Source organism: Halichoeres trimaculatus, unplaced genomic scaffold, assembly GCF_033239565.1.
Source record: "Halichoeres trimaculatus isolate MK-OKI-2021-1 unplaced genomic scaffold, fHalTri1.1 fHalTri1_scaffold_18, whole genome shotgun sequence".
Lineage (NCBI taxonomy): Eukaryota > Metazoa > Chordata > Actinopteri > Labriformes > Labridae > Halichoeres > Halichoeres trimaculatus.
Genome location: NW_027437196.1, coordinates 6726828 through 6751841, shown reverse-complemented (window position 1 = coordinate 6751841; position 25014 = coordinate 6726828). Strand labels below are relative to the sequence as shown.

Below are 25014 nucleotides of genomic sequence, written 5' to 3'. Positions count from 1 at the left end.
AAAATCTCGGTCTCACTTTTATCATGACGGTTTTGGCCGTTCCCTGCTCCCCGATCAGCAGCACGCCCTTCTTCTGCTTCACAATGGTCTGCATCAGGAAGTCTGTCCTTACGTTGTCCACATTAGGGACCAAGATGGACGAGTAGTCTGGGACATGGTCCTTTGGGTAGATGTAGTCTGGGACCTGCATGACAGAAATATGTCAAAGTGGAGACAAAGAGTATGAGAAGAAACATCTTTGACATTTGGGACTCTAATGAAAACATCAGGGAATCATCAGCATAACAGGAGATCAGGTTAAAGCACAGACTGTGTCAAAGGATCCCTGATCTGAGCCCTGAGTGCTCCATGTTGTGTTAATCTGCAAGGAAAGGAGGATGTATGTCTGACCTTGCTGGACCAGTGCTCCCACTGTCCCTCCTCGTCCACGGTGAACTCGAAGATGGTCTGGTCATCCTGAGTGTTTGGCAGGTCCAGTGATGAGCTGAAGCTCTTCAAATAGACATACAATGAAAAACTGCATTGGTTAGAGCCCCCTGGAGGACATGACACTCAATGCTGCCAACACGTAAGCAAATGCAACTCATGGAGATTACCGGAGCAACAAATGCTAAGTTTGTCCTAAAGAAAGAGACAAGAGAGAAGGTCCTAAACCCTTTCAAAACATCTTCTTCAAAGCAAACTTGACTGGAGGAAAACAAAGGTGCCACTTTCAGGAAGCCCAGGACCATCAAACGATAATCCCAAAAATGTACAGTAACACTACCTTCAGGACAGTCTCCATCTTGGCTCTGTCGTCCAGCTCCAGCAGTGCTCCCAGAGACCACATCACCGCAAACACGAACAGTCGACCCACAACATCACGACCGCCTGGCTTCTCTTCTGGGGCAGGAAGCAAACCCTGAAGACACAAATACATAAAAAAGACTAAAAACAAGCTGCAACCCTAAAAACATCTGGACTGTGGAACGTTTTTATCTTAAAGCTGCAGTGTGGTCCCCTTCTCTAAAACCCTAAAACATCAGCGTTGTACCTGCAACAAGTCGATTGTCTGTTTGATGTACATACACTCCAGCACCTGCATCTTTGGAGACACAGCAGTGGAGATAAAGTCCAACAAGTCCTGTAGAAAAAAAAGGAAATTCATTAGACCCAGGGATTGCATTAACCATAGACTGTAAAAAAAAATGGACGTTCGCTTGCTCAACTCGAGGTGAGGTCTCCATAAAATCAGAACAGAGCTTTGAAGCTATGAAAAGTCCCTCATCAGTGGGACTAGCTTAGTTTTCTCACCTGGTAGCAGCAGTTAAAGCAGAGCTTCAGGGCGTCTGCCTGCAGCTCAGGCAGCGTCTGTAACCAGGCCTGCAGGATGGGACTCCATCCGAGCACTGACGAGCTCATGAACACCATCCCATTTCTGGAGACCGTGGCGGGGGAGGCGTTGTCGATGTTGTGGGGCTCAAACACGATCTAGGGGAGTTGACATGGAAGTAAGTCTCATTTGCTTCAGGATTCACCTGACACCTGAATCAAGCCTAATGAGTGTTGGTGGTCATGTCACCTTGCAGCAGGGAGCCATGGGGATGCGGTCTCCGTTTGCCAGCGTCAAAGTTTTGTTGTCATCCAGGACTGAGTTTAAGTTCTCGATCCAGATGGCATCAACCGGCCCATCCAACACGATCCAGATGAATTCCCCCTGAAACACAAACAATGGATGCCTCATTTGTATACTTTTCTGGAGCAGAGATATCGGATGCACACAATGAGGTGACTGGAGTGCCTTTGTTTTGCAATGAAAAGCAAAGAACATTAACCTTAAAATCAAAAAAAGCTCATCATACTCATTCAGTGAGCTAGAATATGAAGAACAACCTTCTTGGCTTTGAGCGTTTTCCTCCACAGAGTAGAAAAGATCCCGTCCGTCCAGTCGTTGGTGGTGACATCCAGCGTACCGAACATCTGTGACGCCGTGATCGCTTTGGGGTTCATCCTCATCTCGCGATGCGGGGACCCACACTCTGTCATGGACTTCATTAGTGTGTGGATGCAGGTCGACTTCCCGGCACCACTTGGACCCAGCGCCATCATACCTGCAGGGGGCACAGGTGAGCTGGACTTGTGTAAATCTGAGCCAGTAAATCGGTTCTACATGAGTTTCTAGCAGTAACGTTGTAACAGATGAATTCTCAGTTCAGGTCCTGTCAGGTTTAGTTTCAGTACCGTGTCGGACTCTCTGTGTCTCGTAGAGCTGAACCAGTTTGAGGATCCAGGGAGGATGAGCGATCAGACCGGCCTGTTGAGCCTGACCGCAGATGGATGCCTCCAAATCAGGATACCCGGCTTTATCCAGAACTACAGAGGAGGATTGGTCGAGTCAAGATTTACCCCTCATGGATATTAACCAAAGGATGTAACTTGTGTAATACAGCATATTTGGCGAGCCAGCCAGGAGTTTAGCTTTAGAGACACTATGGGGAGGTTAAAGTGACAGTTAATGGTCTCTTGTTCCCATCCAGTGACTTAATCAAGCACGAAGCCGGATTATAAAACGTTCAAGGGCAAACATGTAATGACATTACCACACTGTTTCAAACTTGCAAAACTTAAGCAGTGTGCAAGAGCAAGAAACTCACCAATGCCAGGGAAGAGATCATTGATCAGACTCATGAACAAAGGCTCGTCCTCATCGACCTTCAGAGATACAGAGAATCAGGATGAAACTGCTTTTTAAAAAGTGTGTCCCCTCAAACGACCACCAGGGGATAAACATTTTCCTAAAGAGTTTATGGTGATGATCTTAAGTTTCAAGTCTTCTTCAACGCAGTATGACAGTTATTATCAAATTTAAAGGGAAGGAATCGGAGGGAGCAAGACAGGGGGACACCTGGGATTAAACAGTTTGGACCACTTCTGGGTCCAGAAACAAAAAACCAAGCGTGCAAAAGCTTTGTTAGGTTTCACCTTGTTTGATTTTTGCCAATATAAAGATAATTATTACACAAAAACTCTATGAACTGTGCTATCTCTTAAGTATTAGAGAGCCAACAGACCAGTTTGGAGAGGTTCATGTCTCTCAGGACTCTCATCACCACCGTCTTCTCTGGTTCTGTGGGGTTGGACCTCTTCACAGCTCCTAGAGTCCTCAACACAGACAAAATGTTCCTCAGGCCGAAGTCATAATGGACCTGGTGAACAGGAAGCAATGAGCATGTGGTCGTTAAACCTTTGTGGAACAAGCAGAGGCTGTGGGTTGCTCTATCAGATGTAACTCTTGTCCCCTGACCTGTTTGGACAGCTGCTCCTCACACAGCTTGTACAGTGTGAAGAACTTCCTGCTGAGCACCTGGTTGTCACGAAAACCTGCACTGGCCAATTTGACCCTCATGATGATGGCTCGATCCGGCACCATCATGGCTACAGTTCGAAACTGAATCTTCAGGTTCTCTGGCAGCTCCTGGCGGCCTGCGTAGCCCGGGTTCTGGAGGACAGAGCAGTGGCTGTTAAAGTCCACAACACTGAGGTTCACAGGATCATGAGCGCCTGAAGCCCAGCTACCATGGTGAGGAAGATGCCAAACTCAGGGTCCATGTCGACCACGTCTCCATCAGTGAAGATAAACTGCTTCTTCTTGTTCTTCTTACACTGCAGGACGATGTAGATCTGTTGGGCAGCGACGGACAAAACCGGCAGTTCAATCCGGTTAAACTCATCAAAGCAGCCCCAGGCTCCGGACTGAGCCAGACCTGCAGAGACCCACAACGACAAACTAATGAAAAAGCTTGCGTTTCGGATGCCAGACTAAAGTGGTTGCTAGAGGAATTGCAGCTTTTTGAAATTTAAAGTCAAGACAAAAATGAGTGCACAGAGTACCCAGTGATCACACACCTTTGTAGATGCGTCCCAGTCCTCTGTAGTCCATCTGGTCTGAACAGTTGAAAACCACCACATATTTCCCCAGACAGCGCCCCATGTCTTTAGTGGTCTCTGTCTTACCTGAAAACACGACCAGGTACATTTTTAAGTTATTTTTTTAGGGCTTTTATGCCTTCAGTTGGAAAGGAGAGGATAGTGGATGGAGCAGGAAACATGGCGAGAGTGGGGAGTGACATGTGGGATAGAGTCCTTCGGCTGGACATGAACTTGGAATAGTTCAGGGATTTAGACAACATGTGAGATCTGCACAGTTTCAGTATGAACATCAGGCATTGGTACTTCATGTTTATGTTGAAAATGTCTGAAAGTGTAACACCCCTCATCAAAGAAAGGAATGCGTCTCTGAGCCGTCACTCTGTTACCTGTTCCTGCCGGCCCGGCTGGAGCTCCGCCCATACTCATGCCAAGAGCCTGTGACAGAGTGATGTAACACCTGGACAGATGTTTAGAGGAGGGTTAACAATCAGCTGATGCGTGTACTGTCTTCCTCTGAGCATGTTCCAGGCGTGTTCATACCTGTCAGTTAGTGGAGTGATGACCAATCTATCTGTACACCCGAGGTACTCGTTGCAGTAGCTGAACTCAACATCCGTGATCTGGATGACACACCTGTCCGTCTCCTCCAAGAAGTAAAACCTCGACTGTTTCTGCCACTCAAAGTCTGACGGGGATCGCACATTCAGACGCACCTGATAACACAGCATTATGGGAAAAATGTCCACGCCTGTGTCAAATTGTTTTTTAGTCACTTCTTTGTCCACCCACCAGCTCGTCAAAGATGTCCCTCTGGTGGACGTGGATGGTGATCAGCGTCTCATATTTAGTCCTCTCGTTCTTGCTCAGCTCCTTCGTCGTCATGTCAATCAGCTCATTCAGGAGGTCCAGGAACTTCTGATTGGTTGTCTGCATGATCTGTCAGCCAATCAGGAGCAGGTTTAGTGAGAAGAGAGAATCAAATATTGAAAGATATGATCACAACTTTTCAAAATAAGGACACCTTCTTGTCTGACTTGCTGTGAACAAGAGCATCTTCTGCATCTCTGGTCCAGATCATCTGGATCCCCAGCAAGCCGACCTGAGCAGGGAACGCAGACTGGAACTCAAGCAGCTTCAGACCGGGGTCACTGATGGCCAGGGAGGCTTGACGAATGATGGCGTGGAGGGTCTGTCTCACACCAATGAGCAGCTGTCCTAACCACTCCTCCACATTCCCCTGGACAGAAGAGTGTATATTCTCTTGTTGTCGACCTAACAAATCTCCCCATCAGGATCAGAAAATGACAGTTTACGTTTGTTTGTGTACCTGAGCCTGTACAGGTTGACTCAGATCCACAGTTTCGCCTTCTTGAGACTGAAAACTGACAATCTGATCGTAGATTTTCTCGTTGAAAACAACTCTGTTGACGTTGTCGAAGAGGCTGAGCAGGTGAACCTGAAGGGCAGAGATAAAAAAGGCAAGTTGTGTTTATTGGTGCTTGAGTCCAAGTCGTCATCTGAAAATCCGGCTCAAGCTTTAGTCCTAGAAATGGATTCTAGTGACTTGTGTGTGTCTTACCTGTATAGTATGTGAGTCAGAAGCTTGGCCCAGGATCTCCAGCAGGGCGGGGTCAGACACAAAGAAGAAACGAGGAAACACAAGACGTTTTTTCTCCAGGTAACCTGACAGAGACTTCTGACAGAGCTCCAGCTGCTCCAGGAGGTGAGGCAGCAGCTGAAGGAAGAAGAGGAAGATAAGAGAGCCTGTCAGGCACTGAAAACTGCAGCATCAGGCTGTGTTGTGTGAGTGTTGTACCTGGCTGAGCGTCTCGTCTCCCACGCAGCACTGCACCACGTTGGGAATCTCGTGCGCTCGCTGCATGATCCGCTGCCATGACTTGTCGATGTTCTGGAAACGTTTGGCTTCCTGCAAGAGTTTGAGGCAAACTTTAAGAAGTTAGAAGTCACAGAAAGCAACTTCGGTACAAAACCTCTTCAGTGATCACTCCAACCTGAGGCAGCTGCTTAGCAATGTCTCCTCCCACAAACACCGCCTCCAGGTAGATCCAGAGGTTTTGAACCTGCAGCCACTTCTCGATGATCTCTGAGGTGTTGGACAGTTTCTGGACCCACAGCTGGATGGTCGGCTTGAAGTGAGTGTTGTACCTTTAAGAGGAAGAACAGATTCATCTCTTTAGACCCATTACAGCATCTGCGTTGCTCTTTTGTTCCACTTCCTTTCTTCCTTTCTTCCTTTCTCGCCGTCGTCTCCTCACCTGTTGCTCAGCAGTGATGTCAGAACCATCAGGCTGTCCTCCATCATGGAGACTTTCTCCGCCGTGTCAGCGCCTCTCAGGAGCAGTTCCCCTCTGGTCCTGAAGGTGGCGAAGGTGAGCGTGTGGCTGCTCCACTCGGCCACCACGTCCTTCAGCTTGGCCTCGATGTCCTGCTCCTTAACCGCACTGATACACACATCCTGATACACACCGAAAATAAAGATGATGTTCTTTAATCTCAAAATAAGCCAGCATTTTTTTTATTCTTCTATCCTGTCATCAGAATTTTTAAAGAGAAGTTCTAATACGCACATTTGTTTCATTTCTGGACTTGTAACTAATCTTTTACTCACAGTATCATTTTAGGCATCCCAACGTTATAAAAATCTTTTCTGCTTGCTTGTTTTGTATTCAACTTTTTGGTTTGTTTCAAATATTAAAAGCTACTGCTAACTTTTTATCAACCTGCCATCTTATTTTGCCATTCTGACAATTTAATTAATCTGAAGTAACAATTTCCTTTTGACAATGTCCAATTGTTTCAATTATGGTGCATATTTTCCAGACTTATTGCAGAATATTTTGGATAATAATTACTTTGCATTGTGATTTCTGAACTTTTATAGAATATTTCAAGAGGGTTAATGTGAAACAGATGATGAAGGAGCCGAATGTGTTCATTTAAAACAGTGTAACTAGAAAACAGTTGACGATATCATCTGTTCAAAAACAGCCTAAACATTTTTTAAGAAGGTCATAAAAAGAAATTAAGATCTGTAAAAGTGTATAGAGTAACTGTGTTATGGAATCAGATTGTGGAAAGCATCATCATCTATCTTTCATAGTACCTCAATATCCTCTTTGTATCTCAGCAGCGGCGCCTCCATGATGTTTCTAAGGGCGAAACTCTCTGACTCCACCTGGAAGCTGTGACCGGTCAGCTGACTGATGCGGGTCCAGTGTCGGGCCAGCATGGCCTGAACCATTAGGAAAATGAAGAAAGTGGTGAGTATGTTGGGTAACTCCAGAGAAACAGGAGTGAAGTCAGACAGCAGGTTGAACAGAAAGAGTAACACCACCTTGTTAGCCATCATGTAGAGCAGCGGGCAGCTCTCAGCGAAGTCATCGATGGTTTTCTTCAGATCTCTGAACGCCTGCCACTCTTTCAAACCCTTTGGAAGCTTCCGGATCCTGACACCAATCAAAGTCATCATCAGACTGATTAATCCACAAACAAAACCAGCAGAAGTTTATAAACTGACTCACAACCAATTTAAATTTTTTAACCCCAAAACAGTCAACTCATTTAAAAATCAGTCAAAAAAAAACCCCAAAAGACTCTACCAAGATTCAACCAATGAACCACAAACCATCCAGTTATCAGTTTGATGGATAAAATAATCAACCAACTGAAACACTTTTTAATTAAATAACCAACTAATCAACCAATCAACAGACTTAAACAATTTAATAAATGAACTAACGGACCAAACAATGAACTATGTTATAGAAAAAACAACATAATCAACCAAAATTAAAACAAACCTTTTAAGTAACTGGAAAATTTAACAACTACCAACACCAAACCAGCTAACCAATAATGCATTTTAAAGAAACAATCATCTCATCAAATAAAACAACCAAACAATCAACTGACAACAAGAAATTAACCATATTAAAACCAATCAACTTATCAACCATACACCAACAAATTAATCAGCTAGTTAGGCAACTAGCAAAACCAACATCAATTTAACAGTTTAACTGGTCAACTAATGGTCTTATACAGCAATCAACAATGAAACAAAAAATAAAACTAATTTCATAAAATAAAAATTAAAACCAACTTATTCATCACCCAACAGCTATGAATAAATGATAAGGAATGTATAAATCTGCAGTTTTCATGTTGTACCTGTTCTGGAAGTCCTGCAGCTCAGTGTTGATCTTCTCAATGTCAAGCTCCGCCCACAGGATGTCTTGGTATCCGCCCACGCTGTCGATGACGGAGTTATACAGAGAGTAGAGTTTGGAGAGCAGAGAGAGCTCCCTCTTGATCCTCTGTAGGTCCGGGTACTCTGAAAGAACGAGACTGAGGTCAGTGAGCTGCTTACTGGAAGCTAGCTGTCACCTCGGCTAATTCAGGTCTTGAACTGAACCTAGAGGTGGTTTTTGTGGAGACAAATTTTATAAGATAGTCCTTTAGAAAATAAGAGGGTGGAGATGCTTCTTTTCTAAGAAACTACCGTTAACAGGAAGTCCAAACAGCTCCTCCCCTCCGCTGTACGTGATGTAGTTCCTCCACAGCTGATCAAACTCGGCCTGGAAATTCTGCAGCCTCTCGCTGGCTTCAGCTGGAGCCACGCCCTCCATCCCAGGACCCCTGAAAACACACGGGTGGGAGTATTTTCCTTGTTACAGAAAAGGAACTGTTTGAGCCTGGTGTGTACCTTTCGTTGTAGTCGCAGTAGAAGCTCTGAACACGGATCTGGAAGTTCTCCACTGATGACAGCAGGTCAGTTTTCATGGTGGGCTGGATCTTAATAAGGGTGTTCTGGTTCTGATCCACCTGAGATTAACAACATCAGAACAAACAAATCAACTCAAACAGAACAACCTGTGACTGTTGCTCTTTGGTTTAACCTAATGAGAGACAATAAGCGGAAAAAAATGCAGTAAAATATGACAACACTTCCTCTGCCTTACCAGAAAGTTGAGGTTTTTCCAGGCGTACATCAGGCTGTCCACACGCTCGGCGTTACCGTCACTGAAGAGCAGCTCGTGCTTGTTGAGCAGAGCAAAGGATTCCTCCACTGGACCAATGGTGGCATCAATACGAACCTCCTCCTCCCGAACCTTGAACATCAAAAGCAGCAAAACATGAGCAGAAGTACTCCAAGTATCATTTGGAGAAGAACAAGGTAAGAATCAGCCAATCAGAGGCTAGCTGACCTCTCGGAGTGCTGCCATCGCCCCCCTAACATCCTCCAGGTCTGTGATTGGGCGCTGCAGCCGCTTTGTTAGAGTGTCAACAAATGAGAAGACATCGTCCATGTCAGCAGATGCTCTAGAGTGGAGCGCGGCGCCGAAGGCTCGTTTCCACAGCCGACACTCCTGAGTGAGCGCCATCTTCAGCTGGTCGGTGTCAAAGAGAATCGAACCCACCATCAAAGAGGCGGGAAGCTCCGAAATCTGCTCCTCCAGTTTCTGTGAGGGAGATTACAGAGGGAGGGAGAATTAGGGGTGTGGCCTCCTGACTGACAGGTGGGAGCTTCTGTCTGCTGCATTTCTGCTACTGTCTCTTTAAGTCACTTCAAAGCACTAAACAACTCAGTGCTAACATTCTGGAATTTTCCTCCCAAGATCAAAGAACGGAATGTTTTTGGTTCAGTTGTGTTAGTGTATGATACTCTTATAAAAACATTCACCAATTAGTGATGTCACAAGTTGAGCAAATCTCATGATCATCTTGCAAAATTCTCGTGAAACTCATCCTGGGATTACTCCAACGCATGGTTACCTCACACTTTGAATCCTAAAGGCTATATCCACTGGGTTTTGAGTTTATATATGAAGAAAACTTCCAGATGTTGGTAAGAAGTTGAATGAACTCACAGAGTAGAAGGAGATTTGAGAGCTGAACTCAGTGAGTGACGGCTCAGACTGCAGGAAGGCTTGGACCTGCTCGTCTGGATCCTGAAAGCACACACGCCAATGTTAGTGTTAGAACAGATTCACACACACACACACACACACACACACACACACACACACACACACACACACACACACACACACACACACACACACACACACACACACACACACACACACACACACACACACACACACACACACACCACACACACCTGGTTCCACAGATCAGAGAAGTGGGAGAGTTGATCCAGGGTGTCGTCCTCCTCAGCTTTAAGATACGACACGATGGAGCCGAGCTGTATCACACACCTGCTCCACACGTGAAAATCATGGTCTCAGTTTATAAATAAACCTATACCATAATAATTTATTTGTATATCATCAAAAACAATGGTTGATTAGCTTGTTGGACTGACTTGGTGATGTCTTTGTGTTCAGCCAGCTGTCGGTCTAAAGACTTCATCACAGGCGGCTTCACTGGGATGTCGTCCCCAGCATCTCTGACTGCTGCCTGCTCCACCTGACAGAAGAAGTGATACTGGAATGTGATTGGCTGGCTGTTAGCAGGTGCAAAATATGAGGAAAGTGAGTAATGAGTATACCTGATGCTGTTTAAACTGCAAGTGAGCAAAAGTCCACAAAGGGATGTCTTTAGCTACCGTCAACAAGACGCTAACCAGCTTGTTCACCATGCTCTGAAACACAGTTTTTAGTCTGAGTAGCAGCAAGCAATCAGAAAAACTGTCTGTATAGAGAGCAAAAGCAGGAGGAACACAATCCAGATCCAAGTCCCATTTTAAAGTCAGTAACCAGTTATTTCTAAGCCTGGTTCAAATCCACAATCCTGAACAAACCCATGATTCTAAAAGTACCTGGATGTCATCCAGACTGGGTGTGAGGACGATGTTTGGAATGGCCAGCTGCACAGAAGCTTGAAAGAGAGGAGCAGGAGATGACTGGCTGCTGCTCGAGGAAGAACGAGGTGGGAATTTAGGGACGTGAAGTCTCCTCCTCAGGGAGTCCAGAGAAGATTTGGTGGCTGGAAGGGAAAGGACCAATCAGAGAGCTAAAAAATGACTGTCACTGCTTTCGAATAAAAGAGTGATTCTATAAATAAAGGTACATTTCAGCTACACAAAAAAATGATAACAACATGTGCTTTTTTGTTTCATATTCTATTTGATTGCAAATGATTCACCTGGAATGTACTTAATTCATTAGTTAGAAAGAGTAAGCTCTAATCATTTTTTTAAATATTTAAGTAACAAAAGAATTTTGGAGCATAATTTTGTCAACCTTGTTATGGACAAAAGTTGTGACTATTTTTTCAACATTAATCCATATTATACAGAATTAAGCATAATTCAACATTTCTCTGCAAGACTACGCTCCCTATAAATGTGCCTCATCATTAAATCACAGTTTAGACAAAATTTAAAAGAATTATGGCACAAAAATCACATGTAACACGGTTGACAGGACAAACCTGTCTCTATAACATAAAATTTTATGATGGGTAACACAGCTGACATTTTCTCTATATTTTACCCCTTGTGCTAACCGCAGACCTTGAACATGGCACCACCTGACCATCATAACCTCATATTTCTGTGTATTTTCTTCACAGTTTGGTCTTTATACCATCTAAAGTAGGAACACCAGAAAACTTTGGTAACACAGTTGATGAAGAATTAAAGCGTATCATGTACAGACAATCATTCTGATGAAATATTGATAAAGAGGAGTTAAAATATGCCACACTTCTCCATGATTCCCACCAAAAAATATGTGACTTCAATTGATTTAAGTCGTGACTTTGAAGCAAACTGTTGCTGATTTATAGTTTTTTTTTCCTTCAACAGGTAACATGGTTGACACTGATTTCTCAGACACACACAAAATGAGTTATGTTCTCCATATAAATTGTTAAACATAGTTTTTGAAACACCTTTGACATACTGTAATTATTACTTTCAACAAATAATACTGAAAATAATATTCACAAACATGTATCAAAGTGTTAATTTTGAAGTGTAAATCTGACATTTGAGAAATCAGACAGCAAAAAACTGCAAATTCCAACACATGATTTGCATTTTTAGCTAAATAAAAGATGGAACCTGCTCACTTTCTGTATTAAATAAAAGTGAATTATTACCCAAATGACCCACAAAAAATTGGTAAATCCCTGAATGAATGAAAATTAATACTCAGTAAAACTGATTCCTAATTTCTGGGGGCTGACCTTTGACCAGAGCTTCAGTGCTGCGATGACACAGCTGACCAATCAGGTTGTAGTAGTAACAAGGAAGACACGACTGACAGCGAGTCTTCTGTTTGGAGTCTGGATTGAGGCACTGGAAAGATCCCTGAGGAGAAGAGAGAAGAAAATCCAAAAAAAAAGATGGGAAAAAAAGCTAAACTATTTGCAGATCCTAAAATCAAGACACTTTGTCAAAGATCGGAAAAGAATAGCTACTTTTAGAGTTATCAAAAAATAGCCATGAACAGTCAGAGAAACACAGAGAGGATCATGCAGACAAGGACAAAGAAATAAAAGACAGTGGATAAAAAATGTGTGTAAATTACAGAAAGAATATGAAATTAGAGGGAAGCCTTAATACTGGCAAAATATTGACAGGGTCCACGTTTGACTCCGCCCATTTAAGCTTGAGTTTCATACAAAGTCAACGTAAAGACTCAAGTAGGCAGCATTTCTTGTCAGCTGGACTAAATTACACAAAAGACAGGAGTAGAGTGCTGAGTGTGTTGTAAAATGAGTCATCTCATATTGCAATACACAATCACATAAAAAATTTGAGGCCAAGCCTGATCATTCACTGACAATCACACTGCAAAAACGGAAATCATATCAAGTGTTTTTGTCTTATTTTCAGTAGAAAATATCTTTTAAGACTTAATATGAGCCACATTCATCTGACCGGTCCAGAAAAATGTCTTGTGTTAATCTATTTAAAGAGAAAAATGAGGTCTGAATTACTTGTAACAATTAAAAAGAAATCTGCCAATGGAATAAGAGAAAAGTTACTTGTATTAAGATATTATTCTAGTTTCAAGCAAATTTCTCTTGTTCCTTTGGCTAAATCTTTTCCCTTGTTACAAGCAGTTTAGACCTCATTTCTGTCTTTAAACCTGTGACTCATAGCGAGTGTATTTAGACAATTTTTACCTAAAATAAGACCAAAACACTTGATAAGATTTCAGGTTTTTGCTGTGTAGATTTATGAAAAATGATAAATGTTGGAAAGCGTTTATTTATTATCATCTGATTGGGATTTTTATTGTTTGATGAGAACATTTCTATAAAATCCAATGGTTCAATACTGTAATGCACAGCTTCCGCCACCAGGTTGTGCCAAAGATCACTGTGGACCAAGTCAAGAAAAATAGGCACCACCAACTGTGCTGAGATAAGGAGAAACAGAAGAACAAGAACACAAGGAAGAGAAAAGAAAGTAAAGAATAGGAGAGCACAGAGAACAGTACAATAAAGGATACAAAAATGAACAAAAAGTAGACGAAAAACTGAAGCATGATAAATGATGGTGATAAATAAACAAGGACAACAAAGAATGGACAATGATGAGGACAAACACAAAGATTAATGTGTCTATTGTTTTACCTCCAGGTTAAGCGCCTCTGTGGTCGTCATCTTCCCCTTCAGGCCATCAATCAGCTCAAAGACGTACCTCTCCACCTGCTGGCTCTGCCTGAGTCCACACAAACAAAGACTGTGAGTTGTCAAACTTGAGTTAGACCTGAGTCAAAGCTGCGGCATCAATACTACCAAGTATGTAAATATCACCTGCTCAGGGTGGCGGCAGCAGCTCGGACTGAGCTCTCCGCCTGCAGCAGGAGGTCCTGAGGTGAGACAGGTGAGTCCTCAGGCAGGATGAGCAGACAGCAGGACGACATGGCCTCCAGCAGGCGACCAATCCCACACTCCAACAGGTCTGAGGCAGCTTTGGAGACCTGATCCAGATCGTTAAGAGCTGCATACACTCCCTGTATGACTGAGGGGGACATAGTGGATGGAAGTTACTGTCAATAATGATGTGACAGAAAAACAGCTGATGTTCTTTCTGCATGAAACTGTCTATGTATGCTCACATGACTCAGTATTGAGAGCGGTCCAGGACAGTGTGGTGAGTCCAGGGGAGAGACAGGCCTCCACCCGACCGATGAAGGGCTGCATGAGAGGGAGGAGTGACGATGGTATCTTTGCAACCACAGAGGAGTAGTCCTTCAGCAATTCCAGCAGCCTGGACCGAATCAAGAAGTTATTTAAATCAGAATTTTCAAGTGATGTCACACTTACAGACCCGCCCCAGAGAGTCGAAAACAGTCTGCTGCTTTGGATAAGATAATACGCTCACCTCTCGTGCAGAGTTTTGATCTGTGCTTCTTTTAAGCTCAGTTTGGCGATGACCCTTGGGACAGAAACCCCAAGCTTGGTCATCCAGCGGGACTCCTGCAGCACCTGTAACACCACGGGGTCCAGGTTCACAAACACCTGCTGAGAATCCACACAGTTCTTCACATTAGCCTACAAACACATTCAATGGCATGACAGTAAACATCTTCACAGGTTTTAATATTTACTCTCAAATAAACTCCATAATCTGGGATTTAGCTTTTCTATCCAAGATTAGGTAATCCAGCTCACTTTTGTCCCAGTATTTCAAAGTTTTTGAAATTTTGAAATCAAACCCCAATGTGGAAATTAAAAAATAAGCACCAGACTGCTGCAACAACTCATACAATCATCTGATGTGTCTTGTCGTCCAGTACCTTGGTGTTCTCATGCCGGACCAGCAGGGCGGCGCTCAGGCAGTGAGGTGCACCCTCTGCTGCCTCACTCCACCCCTGCAGGTGAAGCAGCTCATACTGCAGCAACCCCGCAGCCAGCTTGTTGTAGCTCCGGATCACTTTGGTCATCTCTGGTCCCTAGCACAGAAAAAAACATGAGGCTCAGCAGGGACATATCGATCAGTGATAATAATGATTGAAGAGTAAATTTAAAGTTTGTACTTTGAGGCTGTCGAGCTTCGTCTTTAGAATCAACATGGGAGCTTCAATCTTCCTGAAAAGCTGGCGACACCACAGGATCCTGCCCGCTACCTGAAGGAGACCAGGGCTTATTAGTTATCCCTTTGTGATCTAAGTGTCACACAGGCCACCTGGATTTTTTTGTTGTTTTTGCCCTTAAAAGAGTCCAAGATAATGCCTCAAATGCTCATCTTCTCTTCTTGATTTGTGTATGTGTGACGGAGTGTGTGAGCATATCTCAAACATACTGACAGCCGCTGCTCAGAATCAATTGCTTGATCACTGCTTGATGGTTTCATTTTTCTCATACTGGGAATGTTCGCAAATAATGCAAATTAAACGCAACGTCATGTGTCTATGCGTAAAGTTTTTTTCTGGATTACAGATCAAAAAACCGCATCTGAAAAAACAGACTCAGTGTGCAAAGACCTTTACAGTAATGAGAATGACTTGTATCCAGTATTGCCTGTGATTGGAATGTAGCTGTGCTTGGATTCCTTTGCAGGACCCCAATACCCCGGAAATTGCTACAGAGCTTTTCATTTCTTCTTTGAGGAGCCGATTGAATTTTCTTGCTAGCCCAAATGGTTGAGGAGTTACAGTAATTTTAAGAGCACCAGATGAATTGTGAATTTTTCAAACTATGACATTTTGATTGATAAAGAAAAATAAGAGGACCAAAGACTGAGCCTTGTGGAACACCATGTTAGATTAACGCATGCTAGAGGTGTGTTAGTACCGGAGGCAGGTTGCGTCCCAGAGGTGGACTCTCCCTCTGCCTCTGGTAAGTCTTCCTCAGCAGCTCCAGCTCTTTGCTGTAGCGCTGAAGCAGCAGTAGGTAGTGCTTCTTTAGGTCCAGAGCAGCTGCAGGGCCGGACTCGAACACCTCCAGCAGCTCCAGCATCCGCTCTGTCTGAAACACAATTCTCTGCATGTTTACCCCCACATGTTTCACACATGATTCGCTGACATCGCATTTGTGTTGGACTCACTGTGAGAGGCTGCTGGAACCAAAAATCCAGCAGAGACTGGAGAGACTCATATAAACCCTTAACCTGGTGCCGGAAGTCGGTGTAGTCATTTTCAAACTGGAACACACAAACAAGCTGCATTTACATGCACCTAGAAATTTCAGGTTTAGCTGCCTGTGTCAACACGGATCAAGATATTCAACTCAATTATCAATTTTATATTGAAAAATCAATCTAACCTCCAGCTTGCGATGGTCCAAGATGTCATAGGTTTTGGACTTTGTCATGGTGACAATCGTCTGGTATCGAGCGTAAATCTTGTCAACGCCCTCCACCTGGACAAAACCGCCACCTTGTTAGGATCAGGATGCTGACGAAGTTCACTCACATAATGTGTGCTGCATGACAAATGAACCAACCTTCATGTTCTGCAGAGCTGCCAGGCTCTCTAGCGTGGATGCCATGTCAGCAATCTTCTCCAGACGCCTGCAGAACGCGTCAAACTTCCCGAAAATGTGGTTCTCACTAGACAAAGGGAAAGAGACATTCAAATGTCATCTTTACAGAATAAAAGACAATTTTTATCCTGTTGCTGGTCAAAGTTCAGGGCTTGAAACTACTTGATTGAAGTTTTGTTAGAGCTAGGTGTCCTTTTTTGCAGACGATGCACTGATGCACACTCCTGCAAAACAAAAGCTGATTTATTTGAAAAATCAAGTGTTTCTGCTGTTCGGGTTTACCTGAAGTCAAACTGTCTGTTGTCAGGATTCTCTCTCAGCTTGTCTCTGACACTCTGGAAGTTTCTCTGATACTCCATATTCAGCTTACAACAGTCTGAGATCCGCTGCAGCAGCACCGGCCTGCAAATTACACTTTGGTCAAGTCTAATCCATCTAACATCAAATCCAAGCCTGTCTAACTAGGTGTTCTGGTCCAGTCCTCTGTACCTGCCGTGCTCCCAGATCCGGGTCACACCTTGGGACAGGTAGCTCCTGCAGGTTGTGATCATCTGATTTGTGATCTTCAGCAGCAGAGAGGTCATCCTCTCTGAGGTGTTGTAGTAATGAGACACCGTGTGGATCATGCGGATGCTGGTCATCAGACTGGGGATGTGCTCCAGGATACTGGTCTGTCAGAGCCAGAGAGAGTGGGAGAGTCGTCACCCATTCAACACCTGATCCACACCTGAGACGTGTGAGTGAAGCCTGAGCTACAAGGATGTAGAGAACAATCCTTGCAAGCACTTCCATGATAATTATTTTGTTTTACATGGCACTTTCCAAAAATTTAAAAACTTTAACTCAAGTTATAGAATTGTCTTTTTTTGGGGGGTCATAGTTGATGAAAGAAATACCCATAATGCTCAGCAAACTGAGGCAGCATGTAATTTATCTGGCAATGAGGAGAGAAGCCCCTGTCTTCACATTTATTTTGCAAACTTACAGACTGAGAAATGAGGGCAGCATGGAAACACAATAAAAAACTGCAGTTCTCTCAGTGTCCACAAGAGGCTGTTGCAAGCTGCATGAAGCCTTATGGGGAAATGCCCAACTTTAGAGCAGAATGTCTTTCAAAGGTCAAAGGACAGAACAGGACGTTTCTGATTGATCAGTGTTGGTTTTTGTTGCTCTGGGCTGTATTTCAAAGAAAAGATGAAACATCTTCAAGAATTTCTATTTCCAGTCCAGCAACGTTTTTTGGATCAAGCTTAGAGGCACGTGAAGACTTTCATCTTACCGGAGTGCTTTCACCCAGAGGTCCAAAGAACTTGTCCAGCGTGTAAAGGTACTTAACGTTGTCCTTGGCCTCATTGGCGACAACAGTGATGTCGGCGTCCTGACAGAATCAATGAAACATGATATTAACAAAAGGAACTTCTGAGGAACTAAACTGAACAGACTAATCTGCTGACCAGTTCTTTCCAGGATCTCAGGATTCGAGATTTGGTGATTTGCAGAACTCCCAGAGTCTTTTTCACAAGGGGGCGCTTCAACTCCTCTGTAAGACTGAAAGACACACAAACACACTATATTAATCATGCGTTTTGGCACATTTTGTCCCTTTAGCTTCTTCAGATTTCAGCTGGCGTGAGTCTGATCTGTCCTGAAACTTGTTGGTCAGTTACAGACGCTCACTGTGACTCTCTCTACCTGTTGAAGGTGATCATGCGTCTCTTCCAGTGCTCCAGCTCAGCTGAAGGTCCCACATCATTGGCTTCTTTCCTCATCTGCTCACTCTCTGTCAGCACCTGCTTGATCTGACAGGTCCACGCTGTAACCACGCCCTCCAGATGCTCCACCAGCTCGCTGTTATTGGCTGAGAGCAGGAACACAAAACAATTTCTTCTTTAACATCTGCATTTCAGACATGGGTTAAAGCCTGGTTTGTTGACTGACCTGCAGCAGTGTAGTCTGCTGGGCTGCTCAGCTGATGGATGGCGTCAGGAAGGTCGACCTGCTGCAGGTGGAACTTCTTCTCCATGCTGACTCTGGTGGAGCTCAGATTATTGATGAATTTGTCCACTGAGGACAAAAAGGACTGGACAAGCGGACAGGACATGCCCTCCTGGACTGAACCCCACGCCTAGACACAGATTGATTAAAAAAGCTGAATAAGTCCCACTTTCTGTGACTGCGTTAGGGGAACAGGTGTGCATACCTGTTGTGAGCGGAGCGCTGGTAGCATAACGTGAGCCAGCAGTGTTTCCAGACTACTCAGGAAGCTGCCCTCACTGCAGTCCAACGAGCCAAAGTTCACCTCCTGCAGAGAGAGCAGGTAAAACAGTAAGACTACACCCTGTCTCCTGAACATGAGGACTAACAGTACCAAGTCACTGACCTGCTGAACATTAGCTGTGGTGATTGCCTTGTCGGTGGTTCTGAGGAAGAACAGACACTTCCCCAGTAACGGCTGAAAGAAGCAAGAAAATGTGCATGAATCAGAAACTGAGGCCAGAGAGTAGGGCTGAGCGATTTTGGAAAATAATCTAATTGCGTTTCTTCTTTTTTTTTTTTTCTTTTGCGACTGCAATTTAGCCTGCGATTTCTGTGGCTGTACGTTTATCTTCTGCACAAGCAATAATAAATTATTCTTGAGTATGACAAGCTCAACAAAGGATACTGTCAACATGTAAACAATTCTTTCCTGTGGGCCTCACCCACATGTTACGATGAAATAAGGTGAACTGATACGAATAACATATCTTTATTTAACTATTACAGTCACATTGGAATATTATTGACTGATTGATTTTACTTCAAGTCTTGTTGACATGTAACATAACTATCATTAATGACCTTAAATAAAATCAGAGAGAGGAACAAAGCAATGCAGAACAACAAGCCTGGTGTGAACAACAGCAAAAGATAAATAAAGATCAATTTTTGCCTGAAAAAACAGCATATTGACTTTTGCTGGGTTTAAAGAGAAGGAGTACAAGTTGCTTTTTTTCCTCCAGGTCTGTGTACATGAAACTTATTCTCTTTTTTTTCAATAGTGATTTTAAAATTGCATTCTATTACATTGCAATGTCATTTTTATTTTAATTAATTGTTCAGCCCACATCTTTTGGAAGTGTCCCAAAATTCAGACTTTTTCGGTTGATGTTTGTGTTACTTAAGAAAAGATTTTTGGTTACGGATTGCCTTATGATGTAAAGTTCCCGTATTTTGGTTTGACAAGTGAAAATCTTGTTATGCCAAAAGATTTATACCTCTGTAAGATCCTACTCATCACCTTTAAAAATAAATATATAAATATAAAGAGATGGCATAAACCCAAGCCTCCAAATCTCAACGTTTGGATGGAAATATTAACAGCAATATATCAAATGGTAAAGATGACTGCTGAGACAAAGAGGAGCATCCTTTGCAAAAAAGTGGGAAAGTTGGGCAAACTTCATCACAACAAGGAAGGGCACTATTGTCTTGGGACTTATTTGAACTTTAATGTACTCCACTAGGAAAAATCTTCTTCTTGATGTGCCCCACAATGTTTGACCTGTTTTACCTTTTGTTTCTGTCCTTGTCCTCTTATTCTATATAAGTGTAAAGTTCGGCTAAATAAAACGTATCAAAACAAATAATTGTTCAGCTCTACCAGAGAGTAAAGACAAATTTCCTCTGCCTTGAGAAAAACCTTTATCATCTCACTTCAGTGTATTAAACATCACCCTGTTAACTACCAAACAGAGTAACAGAGGGTTTATCTCCAAGGCAGCACAACGCAGTCTCAATGGGAGCAGTCATTATCTCAAAGGACGGACAATAACTGACTTAAGCAGCACTAAGGTTAGACTGAAAGTGGATAGGTGAAGAACTGCACAGAAACACCTTCAGTTGTTTAGTTACAGGACGTCTAGAAAGGGGGAACAGTTGAGTTGGGGTCTGAACACCTCCCGCCCTCTTTCTGCAGGTTCCCACTTACCTCAGAGCTTCCTGTAGTGATAAAGAGTTTCCTCTGAGACACATCAGGGGGCGCTACATCAAGTGATGAGGAATAACCAGACAGACTCTGGAGATAAAGAGACAGAGAACAAAGGGGCAAAGATGAGAAGTCACACTGATTGAATTTAGCCTTCAAAAAGTGCCAGTTACCTGTTTCACGCTCTGGTAGAAGAACATCAGTTTCTTGGATCCGTTCGCAGCAAAGAAATCCTCAATCAGGCGGAACTGGAAGACACAAACTTTTCATCCAAATGTTCACAGTTCACCTTTCTGAGTTTGTGTTTATGCTGTTACCTTTTCATCAGAGAGGAGTGCGTCCTCCACCTCATGCTCCCCAAGCGTCCCGGCATCCACCAACCTGCTGATGAGGTATTTGTGCCGAGCGTCCAGCAAGGCTCGTCTCTCCTCCTTCACAGCTCGAGCCTGTTTCGCCATTTCTCTCCTGGCCTCGTTGGACATCGGCAGCGTCCTTTTACCAGACACCTGAAGATGACCCAGCAGCCTAAAACGTTGATCTCTACCTTCACTCAAACTCAGTACGACTGTTATTTTGGATCTCTTTTATAGTTTGCGTCACTGCTTTTTGATTTTGGAAAGTGTCAGAAAAGCTGATAGTAAAACTGCTTCAATACTAGTAACATATGACCGCAAAATAATATCTACCATACTTAACTCTGGCATCACAGCGCCTCCTGTGGCCAGTTACTGTCAGTGTTTACTCACTGAGGTGCCAGGTATTGGAGACGCAGCAGCTGCAGGTGACATCGGATTAGTAGTCCTCTGGTTCTGGCCTCCTATTCGCCGGTGACTTCTGACACTGAATTCTGAAAATCACAAACAACAATCAAAGCTCATTCAGGAGATCATGAACTTTCTGTTTTGTTTCACGACAGCTAACTGTATCAGTCTGGTTGCCTCAAAAAGTTGCATTTAGGGTTTAGTAGAGCTGCTAGACATTTTGAGAATATTTTCCTTTTTCCTCCTTTTGTATTGGACCCTGAGTCAAACCCGGACGGTTCTGCAGCTCAGGAGGAAGAAAATCCACCTCGACACAGATCATCTCAGGACGCTTCAGTGTGGTGAGTCAAACCGGTACTGTAACATGTATAGTTTATACATGGAAATATAGGCAGACTTCACCAATAAACTATTTCTATAACAGGGCTCCATCCTGCTCCTTCACTATTCTCTGTCTGTTTTATCCATCATGCTGAAAGTGTAGTCTAAAGATCGCCTCTACCGTCAGTTCCTCACTGTTATTACCGCAGCATTATTGTGGTCCAGGTTCACAGTGCATGTCAGAACAAGCATGCAAATATCATAGTCTCACAAGTATTACGAGGTCTGCTAAAACTACAGTGTTTTAACTGCTAATTCACCATGTAAAGCCGAGCTGCTCAGCAGAGCAGAGTCCCTGCATCCAGCACTCAGTCAAGTTAGCCAGAGGTAGTCGGGAGCTGTATTTATACTCGGCTCTTGGTGGGTGTATCCCTCGGTGGCGGTTGTGTGACTAACTGACATCACAGAGGAGGAGCTACTTTATCAGATTACTCCAATAAAAAGAAAGGATCCTCGTGTCGTCACCAAGGTCGAAATCTCTCGGCCAAATGGCAATGATTTTGAATGAATTTTTAGAGGCATCAAATCTCGTTCTAGGATATCAGAAAAAATACAATATCTAATTTTTTGAAAATTCAGGGGGGGGGGGAGTCTTGTTTTCAAATTTATTATATTATATGTAAGCATTAAATCAGGGATCAGCATGATATGTCCCCTTGAAAAAAATCCTGGATTCAGATGGTGATCCCTATCACCTCCGGAATTCAATCACTTCTTCCTTATCCCATTTTGAACATTTCTGAAAATTTCATCAAGACTCGTTTGTTACTCTTTTAATTATGTTGTTCACAGATAAACAGACAGACTCTCCTAAAAACCTCCTTGGTGAAGGTAATAAAACTTTTTATGCATAAAACTTAGTTGAGGTCATAGCTAGTGATGAAAAATCGGTACACCTCAACCTGAAAAATACTAGAATTATTATTATTTTTCCTTTTTTTGGAGTCCCTTTTAGCAGTATTTGGCTAAGGCAAGAGAACCACAGCAGGTTACTTATCATCTCATTTTATGGATTAGTGCAGTGGTCCCCAACCCCCGTTTACCAGTGGGTCAATTGATACCTGGCCGCACATAAAAAATACTCAACTTACATTATTTCAGTTTGATTTATTATCTGATTCTGAACAAGGTTTTATTTTGAAAAATCACCAGATTCTCTGTGTTATACCCATCTATGACTCATTCTTGATGCCAAACCCCCCAAGCTAGCAAAATGGACAAAAAACTAACATCTTTGGAAAGTTTCTTTAGGCAGGCAAAGAGCCAGTGAGGAGACAGAAGAAGAGCCGGTACATGAAAATATTGTTTGACATTAAATCAGTCTGTGGTGCAAAGGAGGTTTGGGACCACTGGATTAGTGTATTTTCTGTACCTTGGCGTAAGCTAAGCAGAGGAGCTCCGGGTTGAGTCATCTCTGCCTCCTCTTCCTCTCTCTCCTGGACTCTGTGCTCCTCTGCCTGGAGCTGAGCATCCAGGGAGGGTACCAGATCAGGTCCAGGTCCAGAGCTGCCAGTGGGAGGGACAACTGTCCCTTCTTCTCTTTGTGACTCCATAGTGGGAGATTCAGATTTGGGATCTTCTATCTGAGAGCAACATGTTAAAAACCCACTGCATCAGGTGTCACCAGTAAATGGTGGTAAGTGGTAAGTACAAAATGAAAACTTTATTTAAATCATTGATAAAAAAAAACAAACAAAAAAAACAAGTATGTAAAGATGGACTGAATGGGTGAAAATGGAGTAAAGAAGCAAGTAAGGAGGGGAAGAAAGAGTTACGAGGGAAAGAAGACGTAAGTTAAGGGTAAGTTAAGAGTAAGTAAGAATGAGAGAAAAAGGACGGAGGAAGCGTCGAAGGAAAGGAGGAGGAAAGAAGGACACACACACACACACACACACACACACACACACACACACACACACACACACACACACACACACACACTGCTTGTTAACATTTTTAATTAACAAATGCAAAAAAAAAAACGGTTATCTCGGAGAAAACAGCTCTTCAACGGTTACCGACCAAACTGACGGTAACCTGCTAACCAACGGCAGGTTAGCAAACCGACGGTTGGCCAAAGTGAGCTGCGATATATTGTTTGAAAACAGCGGTTATACATTCTTCGGTAATTTGGCTTACGATTTAAATGCTCTTGTATTTCCTCTTATATGTTCCGTTTGGTCAGTCATCATGCCATTTTACATTCACATCTAAAAATTTGGTGTTTTAACGACCAACAGGAGAATCATGTACTCACCATCAAAGACGAGCAGAAGAATGTCAAACTGTCAACCTAACGTCAAAAGTGCATCGAGGTGCGTTCACTTACACTCGGAAATTCTATTGTGTGAGTTGCAGGTTTATTTTTCTTCAGCGTAAAATAAAATAAGTCTTGACTGTATTATTTTAAAGGACACGTAAGACCGCATGCGTGTGTGTTTATTGTAAAGTTCAAAGTGTGGTACTAATGAGGTACATACTGGGAAAAACAGCGACATCAGACTGTCAGAGAATATAAATATATATAATATAATACAATATAATATAATAATATAATAATATAATATAATTGAAAATAATATAATAAAACATAATATAATATACTATACTATACTATACTATACTATACTATACTATACTATACTATAATGTAATATAATACAATATGATATAATATAATATAATCCAATATAATATAATATAATAAAATATAATATAACATAAATCATATAATATAACTAAACATAATTTAATACAATATAATATAATATAATTAGAAATAACATAATTAAACATAATTTAATATAGAAATAGAATGCACAGTATGGGGCCTGAGTCTCCTCAATGAAGATGTCCACTTCACCTTTGATACGTAAACATAGCATTCAGGGTGGACATATTTACATATCCGATTGGAAGCCCACAGAATAAAACTATTATGTTCGTTTCCAAAGAACCTCTTGATATTTATATATATATATATATATATAGACACACATGTAATAGGCTGTCTAATGAGGAACTCTAGAGTCCTGAGCGTTTATCGCTCCAATCACTGCTTCTGTCACACAGATCATTTATTTAATCTCTGCCAGAATTACACATTGCTCTTGCACTTTCTTATGTTTTTTTTTTTGTTTGGAAACTGGATATGCCGAGCCACTTCACTACAATGTAGAAGTGATTCATGCACAGAGAAAAAGTCAGAATTCTGAGAAAAAGTGAGAGTTTACTCTATGGCAATAAATAAATAAATTGGAAGTTTTTTGTGGTTGTCTTTTTCTTTCCACTTTTTCAGTGGCCCTGATCCTCTTCCATAGATTTCAGTGTTCAAGATTAACCAAGGTAAGCTTTGAACCTCAAACTGAAATAAGAAGAGTGGTAACCGACCTTTTTTCCCATCCGTACAAGCTGCTGAAGTATGAGAGTGAGGAAAGGACACAAATCATCCAGTACCAGTCACAGAGAGCAGGGCAAGGGAACAAGGAAGTACTTAAAAACTGGCCCTGCACAGGAAAAGTTTGACTGTTGCTAAAGTAACCCTGCCAGGAAGTCAAGTCTTTGAAT

General features: G+C 42.7%; 1 protein-coding gene across 1 annotated transcript in view; it reads right to left on the bottom strand.

Annotated features, from left to right (window-relative positions):
• Positions 1-22859, bottom strand: part of dnah5l (dynein, axonemal, heavy chain 5 like) — a 36469-nt gene extending 13610 nt beyond the window's left edge. The window contains exons 1-58 of the mRNA XM_074694049.1: positions 22820-22859; positions 21052-21152; positions 20623-20811; positions 20479-20553; positions 20309-20395; positions 18722-18793; positions 18542-18643; positions 18280-18466; positions 18034-18199; positions 17796-17889; positions 17621-17719; positions 16831-17012; positions 16624-16743; positions 16303-16408; positions 16123-16218; positions 15905-16000; positions 15652-15825; positions 14895-14984; positions 14655-14810; positions 14240-14379; positions 13974-14125; positions 13669-13876; positions 13486-13573; positions 12088-12211; positions 10715-10881; positions 10445-10537; positions 10259-10362; positions 10055-10151; positions 9801-9881; positions 9138-9392; positions 8892-9041; positions 8636-8754; positions 8432-8568; positions 8101-8263; positions 7265-7376; positions 7034-7162; positions 6186-6385; positions 5922-6075; positions 5726-5836; positions 5489-5644; positions 5237-5365; positions 4931-5146; positions 4699-4845; positions 4450-4622; positions 4296-4366; positions 3886-3993; positions 3556-3743; positions 3284-3478; positions 3051-3185; positions 2634-2691; positions 2221-2352; positions 1873-2090; positions 1562-1696; positions 1294-1470; positions 1034-1123; positions 767-901; positions 391-492; positions 17-184 (exon numbers count right to left, since the gene is read on the bottom strand). Coding sequence (XP_074550150.1) covers positions 17-184; positions 391-492; positions 767-901; positions 1034-1123; positions 1294-1470; positions 1562-1696; positions 1873-2090; positions 2221-2352; positions 2634-2691; positions 3051-3185; positions 3284-3478; positions 3556-3743; positions 3886-3993; positions 4296-4366; positions 4450-4622; positions 4699-4845; positions 4931-5146; positions 5237-5365; positions 5489-5644; positions 5726-5836; positions 5922-6075; positions 6186-6385; positions 7034-7162; positions 7265-7376; positions 8101-8263; positions 8432-8568; positions 8636-8754; positions 8892-9041; positions 9138-9392; positions 9801-9881; positions 10055-10151; positions 10259-10362; positions 10445-10537; positions 10715-10881; positions 12088-12211; positions 13486-13573; positions 13669-13876; positions 13974-14125; positions 14240-14379; positions 14655-14810; positions 14895-14984; positions 15652-15825; positions 15905-16000; positions 16123-16218; positions 16303-16408; positions 16624-16743; positions 16831-17012; positions 17621-17719; positions 17796-17889; positions 18034-18199; positions 18280-18466; positions 18542-18643; positions 18722-18793; positions 20309-20395; positions 20479-20553; positions 20623-20811; positions 21052-21152; positions 22820-22859 — 7749 coding nt within the window. The remainder of the gene's footprint in view (positions 1-16; positions 185-390; positions 493-766; positions 902-1033; positions 1124-1293; positions 1471-1561; positions 1697-1872; positions 2091-2220; positions 2353-2633; positions 2692-3050; positions 3186-3283; positions 3479-3555; positions 3744-3885; positions 3994-4295; positions 4367-4449; positions 4623-4698; positions 4846-4930; positions 5147-5236; positions 5366-5488; positions 5645-5725; positions 5837-5921; positions 6076-6185; positions 6386-7033; positions 7163-7264; positions 7377-8100; positions 8264-8431; positions 8569-8635; positions 8755-8891; positions 9042-9137; positions 9393-9800; positions 9882-10054; positions 10152-10258; positions 10363-10444; positions 10538-10714; positions 10882-12087; positions 12212-13485; positions 13574-13668; positions 13877-13973; positions 14126-14239; positions 14380-14654; positions 14811-14894; positions 14985-15651; positions 15826-15904; positions 16001-16122; positions 16219-16302; positions 16409-16623; positions 16744-16830; positions 17013-17620; positions 17720-17795; positions 17890-18033; positions 18200-18279; positions 18467-18541; positions 18644-18721; positions 18794-20308; positions 20396-20478; positions 20554-20622; positions 20812-21051; positions 21153-22819) is intronic.
• Positions 22860-25014: the final 2155 nt, after the last annotated feature.